The 5325-nt window shown below is 55.6% G+C and overlaps 1 protein-coding gene across 1 annotated transcript in view; it reads right to left on the reverse strand.

Moving 5' to 3' along the window:
- corin (corin, serine peptidase) overlaps positions 1 to 4014 on the reverse strand; it is a 266366-nt gene extending 262352 nt beyond the window's left edge. Inside the window, exon 1 of the mRNA XM_072568771.1 lies at positions 3910 to 4014. Within this exon, the coding sequence (XP_072424872.1) occupies positions 3910 to 3978 (69 nt within the window). The 5' untranslated portion in view covers positions 3979 to 4014. The remainder of the gene's footprint in view (positions 1 to 3909) is intronic.
- Between the last annotated feature and the right edge of the window lie 1311 nt (positions 4015 to 5325).

Consider the following 5325-nt stretch of genomic DNA (forward strand, 5'->3'; position numbering starts at 1 on the left):
CCCTCACGACCCCCACGCCCCCCCCACACTCCCCAACGCCTCCCCCACGCCCCTCACGCCCCCTCCATCCCTCACGCCCCCACGCCCCCTCCATCCCTCACGCCCCCCACGCCCCCTCCATCCCTAACCAACACACCCCCTCCATCCCTCATGCCCCCCATGCCCCTCACACCCCCTCCATCCCTCACACTCCCCACGCCCCCTCCATCCCTCACACCCCCCACACCCCCTCCATCCCTCACACCCCTCACACCCCCCATGCCCCCTCCATCCCTCACACCCCCTCCATCCCTCACACCCCCCATGCCCCCTCCGTCCCTCACACCCCCATACGCCCCCTCCATCCCTCACACCCCCACACCCCCACACCCCCTCCATCCCTCACACCCCCTCCATCCCTGACGCCCCCTCACGACCACCACGCCCCCCCTCGCTCCCCAACGCCCCCCCCACGCCCCCTCTATCCCTCACACCCCCCCACTCCCCCTCCATTCCTCACAAACCCCCACACCCCCTCCATCCTCACAACCCCCACACCCCCTCCATCCCTCACACCCCCCACACGCCCCCTCCTCCCTCACGCCCCCCCCTCGCCCCCCTCCATCCCTCCATCCCTCACACCCCCCCACGCCCTCATCCATCCCTCATGCCCCCCTCCACCCCTGACGCCCCCTCTCGACCCCCATTGCCCCCCCCCACGCTCCCCCCACGCTCCCCAACGCCCCCCACGCCCCCTCCCATCCTCACAGCCCCCCCACGCCCCCCTCCATCCCTCACACCCCACCCACGCCCCCTCCATCCCTCACACACCCCCCACGCCCCCTCCATCCCTCACAACCCCCACGCCCCTCCATCCCACACACCCCCACACCCCCTCCATCCCTCACACCCCCCCCACGCCTCCTCCATCCCTCACCCCCTCCATCCCTCCATCCCTCCATCCCCTCACCCCCCCTACGCCCCCCTCCATCCCTCGCCCCCTCCATCCCTGATGTCCCCTCACGACCCCCACGACCCCCCACGCTCCCCAACGCCCCCCCACGCCCCCTCACGCCCCCTCCATCCCTCACATCCCCACGCCCCCCATGCCCCCTCCGTCCCTCACGCCCCCCCACGCCCCCTCCATCCCTCACGCCCCCCACGCCCCCTCCATCCCTCACACCCCCCACGCCCCCTCCATCCCTCACGCACCCCACGCCCCCTCCATCCCCTAACCAACACACCCCCTCCATCCCTCATGCCCCCCATGCCCCTCACACCCCCTCCATCCCTCACACCCCCACGCCCCCTCCATCCCTCACACCCCCCACACCCCCTCCATCCCTCACACCCCTCCACCCCCCATGCCCCCTCCATCCCTCACACCCCCCACGCCCCCTCCATCCCTCACACCCCCCACACCCCCTCCATCCCTCACACCCCCTCCATCCCTCACACCCCCCATACCCCCTCCGTCCCTCACATCCCCTACGCCCCCTCCATCCCTCACACCCCCCTCCGTCACTCACACCCCTCACATCCCTCACGCCCCCTCCATCCCTCACACCCCCCATGCCTCCTCCATCCCTCACGCCCCCTCCATCCCTCACGCCCTCCACGCACCCTCCATCCTCCATGCCCCCTCCATCCCTCACACACCCACGCCCCCCATCCCTCACAGCCCTCACGCCCCTCACACCCCTCACACCCCCACGCCCCCCACACCCCTCACGCCCCCCACGCCCCCCTCCATCCCTCACGCCCCCCTCCATCCCTCACGCCCCTCACGCCCCCCCTCCATCCCTCCACGCTCCTCACGCCCCCTCCATCCCCTCACGCCCCCCACGCCCCCTCCATCCCTCACGCCCCCCACGCCCCCCACGCTCCCTCCATCCCTCCCTCCCTCCCTCCCTCCCACGCTCCTCCATCCCTCACACCCCCCTCCAACCTCACACCCCCTCCATCCCTCACACCCCGCACCGCCCCCCTCCATCCCCCCACGCCCCCTCCGCCCCCTCCATCCCCCATGCCCCCTCCATCCCTCACACCCCCCCACGGCCCCCTCCATCCCTCACATCCCCCACGCCCCCCCTCGCCCCCCATCCCCCTCACACCCCCCCCACACCCCTCACACCCCCTACAGCCCCCACACTCCCTCACAGCCCCATACTCCCTCACACCTCCTCCACACCCCTCCCCAAGCCCTCAAGCCCCCCACACCCCCCGCCTGCCCTCACATCCCCTCCACGAGCTGCACTGGTTGCAGTTGGCATTGGGTAATAAATTGGGTAATAAACGCTAAATCAAAATAGAAATTGCGGGAGAACCTGAGCAGATTTGGCAACATCTGTGAGAAGAAAGCATTCCGCGGTTCTTGTTGCTTTTATTTTGGGTAATCAATGGGGACTGTGCCAGCGACCGATATCTGCTGGGAGTCAACTTCAAGAACGCAATCCAATTTCTGGGTTACCTGAATAAAACCTGCAATTGCCTTCATACGCCAGCAGCAAATGGTCAGGAATTTGATCTGCGGCCAGTTGGATCGTGGGGCCGGTCTGTTGTAATGAAACAGAAATCGAGTGGGATCCCTCATGGGGAAGGGATCAGCTTCCAGGTAGACTCTGATCAACCTGTTGGAAAAAAAACGTTTCTCCACACCTCTGGAGCAGTTGGATTTTAACCCAGGCCTCCTAACTCACGGGAGGGACACTACCACTACACCACGAAGCCCCCATGGAGCAGTGTATTGGGACAGTTGGTCAGTCAGTACACAGCGTCTCACCCCGGGAATACGGAGCATTTCGCGCTGTTAGACCGGAGGTTCATTTATAGACTAAAGAGTCCAGAGAAAGTTTATTTCAAACGTAAACTGATAAAACAGGTGTATGACTAAAACCGCTTCATTTTGGACCAAAAGTTCATTAGGGTCGGAGTGCTGAGTTAGGCGACACAGCGAAGGGAAGCATCAGAGAAGTTGATCATTTGTGTTTTTCAAGTCACCGGCGCAGTGGAGACAGAGTTACTTTTACATTTGAATGGGGCTGAGTTTGCTCGGGGGGGGGGGGGGGGGGAAAGAGAGACCACCTGGAGAAATGGGAATTCAGAGAAACAAAATTAAACCATTACATCAGATCTCGCCTTTATCCTGAGGTTGAAACACAGTGCTATTTCCACCACTCAATAATCCTTTCAAATATTTTTTACCAAACATTGCATCCACTCCTTGGAGACACAAGACGTACAAATCAAGGGCTATTTTGTGACTATTATTGCACATCAGGAATATGCATTCTATTTTATCTCATTATCCGCTGTTAATTCAGATACCCACGCGTTGGAAATGAATAGGTTAGTCGCCACATTTTAAATAATATTTTGTTTTCCTCACCTTGCTGGGAAAGAGCAGTGGTATCGCTCTAAAGGAGAAATACAAACCTGAATTGGGACCGAACGTTTCCAAACCAAAGGCACCAACACCTGCCATAACAAACTCACTTTGACTAAAGATACCGGGCGCTTTTCTCGATCTGATACATTTAAACATCGAAAGTTAAATTGGTCAGAGTCTAAATGTATGTCCGGATCTAACTCTTCAGACTTAGCAAAGTATTTAACTAAAGAGGTACAATTTGCATTTGATTTTCAGTGGCAGTTTTCAGTAATTGAACAGACGGTGTGAGAAAAGCTCAAGTCCCTGGCACAATTCACCTGATCTCAACAAACAATAAATCATTAAAACATAACTGGAAAAGAAAGTTAAGCTGCTACATTCTCTGGCAACTCTGCAAGTCTAGTAATTTCCAGTTCCCGTTGGAATGCAGTGGTACAACTGGCATTTTGAGAAATTTAAAAATTGTTACATGCGTGTTTAATATTAAAAACAAAGCAGCCTGAGAGTGCTGGTGCAGTGTCCCTGGGTTAGTCCCTTACCGTGTTGGTACTGACTTGCTGGTACTGCTCCTGGGGTTTGAGAGCAGCGCGTTGTTGCGCTGCCAACATTGTAAGACAGTCTGGATCCCGCTATCACAGTTTCCCTCTCTACATTAGACTGCTTGAGAAGTCTCACTTGTACTCGATTTCAATAGGCTCACGCTGAGCTCACAAAACTCGGCATTTCGGGACGAGGATTTTAAAAAAAAAGCGAAATCCCTCCCGCAGCCCTTAAAGCAACATGACACTGGAAAAGGGCTGATCAACACAACGCCATCAGAGACACCTCACATTGACACGGAACTGAAACAACATTCACAAATACATTTCGCTGAATGTTTCAGTGAACAAACACAAAAGGCAAAGTAACACGAGAAATATATCTGCAGCCCAGCGCCGCGGATGCTCAAGGGTGAATTGCAAATACATTTGAGATCGAGTTCATGGTTTCAGAACACAAACTTGGGTGACTTCAAAACCTTCGTAGACAATGTTGAATAAAAAAAGTGGTCACTGAGACTATTCCTGAAGAAATGGAGTCACTCATATTCTCTGTTTATGTTTGTATTCATTGGGCGCACTCCCCTGTTGGAATATTTTGGGGGCTGAAGGGTTCACTCCGAACTTAAAGTACGGCAGCGAGTGTGTTGGATAGCCATCATGGCCACTGTGAGTTCTCCCACAATGGGCTTCTCAGCTCGTTATCTGGGCAGAAGTGGGTACTGCAGATGCTGGAAATCAGAGACTAGATTAGTGCGCTGCTGGAAAAGCACAGCAGGTCAGGCAGCATCCGAGGAGCAGGAATATCGACATTTCGGGTATAAGCCCTTCATCAGGAATGAGTTATCTGGGCAACTGAGTCAGTCAGCAGGTAGTGTGACAAGCGGCCTACAGTTCTTGTTGAAGGTTCTTGGTTAATATTTAAAGACCAGTTGAACACCACTTTACTCACTGCAAGCCAGGAGCTTCCCCTCAGGTAGCGAAGGTACCAATCCTACCCCAGATACCACCCAGAACCCAGGGAATGTCTGTCAAGTAGTCTGGATGGCTCCCAAATTTAATGAACTGCCGTTCCATAATTTAATAATGACTAATCTGACTGTGGTCTGGACTCCACTTTCTTGCATATTTCTAATATCGCTGGACTCTCTTGTCAAGCAAAAATCTGTGAGTCTTGAATATATTCAATGGCCCAACTGAAGACAAAATGCTGCCACTTGAGGAATCCATCCTACCATCCTGAAAATGGCTCATTTATGTCTACTTTGTGCTTTCTGTCCGTTAACCACTTGTAAATGCATGAATGTATGGAGTAAATTACCCTGCAAATTAATGAAGAGGAACGATAGATTAGAAGTGAAAATCAAGCATCAATATATCAGTGGAATAAGATAAAAGTGTTTTGTCCATTTATCA

Source organism: Chiloscyllium punctatum, chromosome 1 (assembly GCF_047496795.1).
Source record: "Chiloscyllium punctatum isolate Juve2018m chromosome 1, sChiPun1.3, whole genome shotgun sequence".
Classification (NCBI taxonomy): Eukaryota; Metazoa; Chordata; class Chondrichthyes; order Orectolobiformes; family Hemiscylliidae; genus Chiloscyllium; species Chiloscyllium punctatum.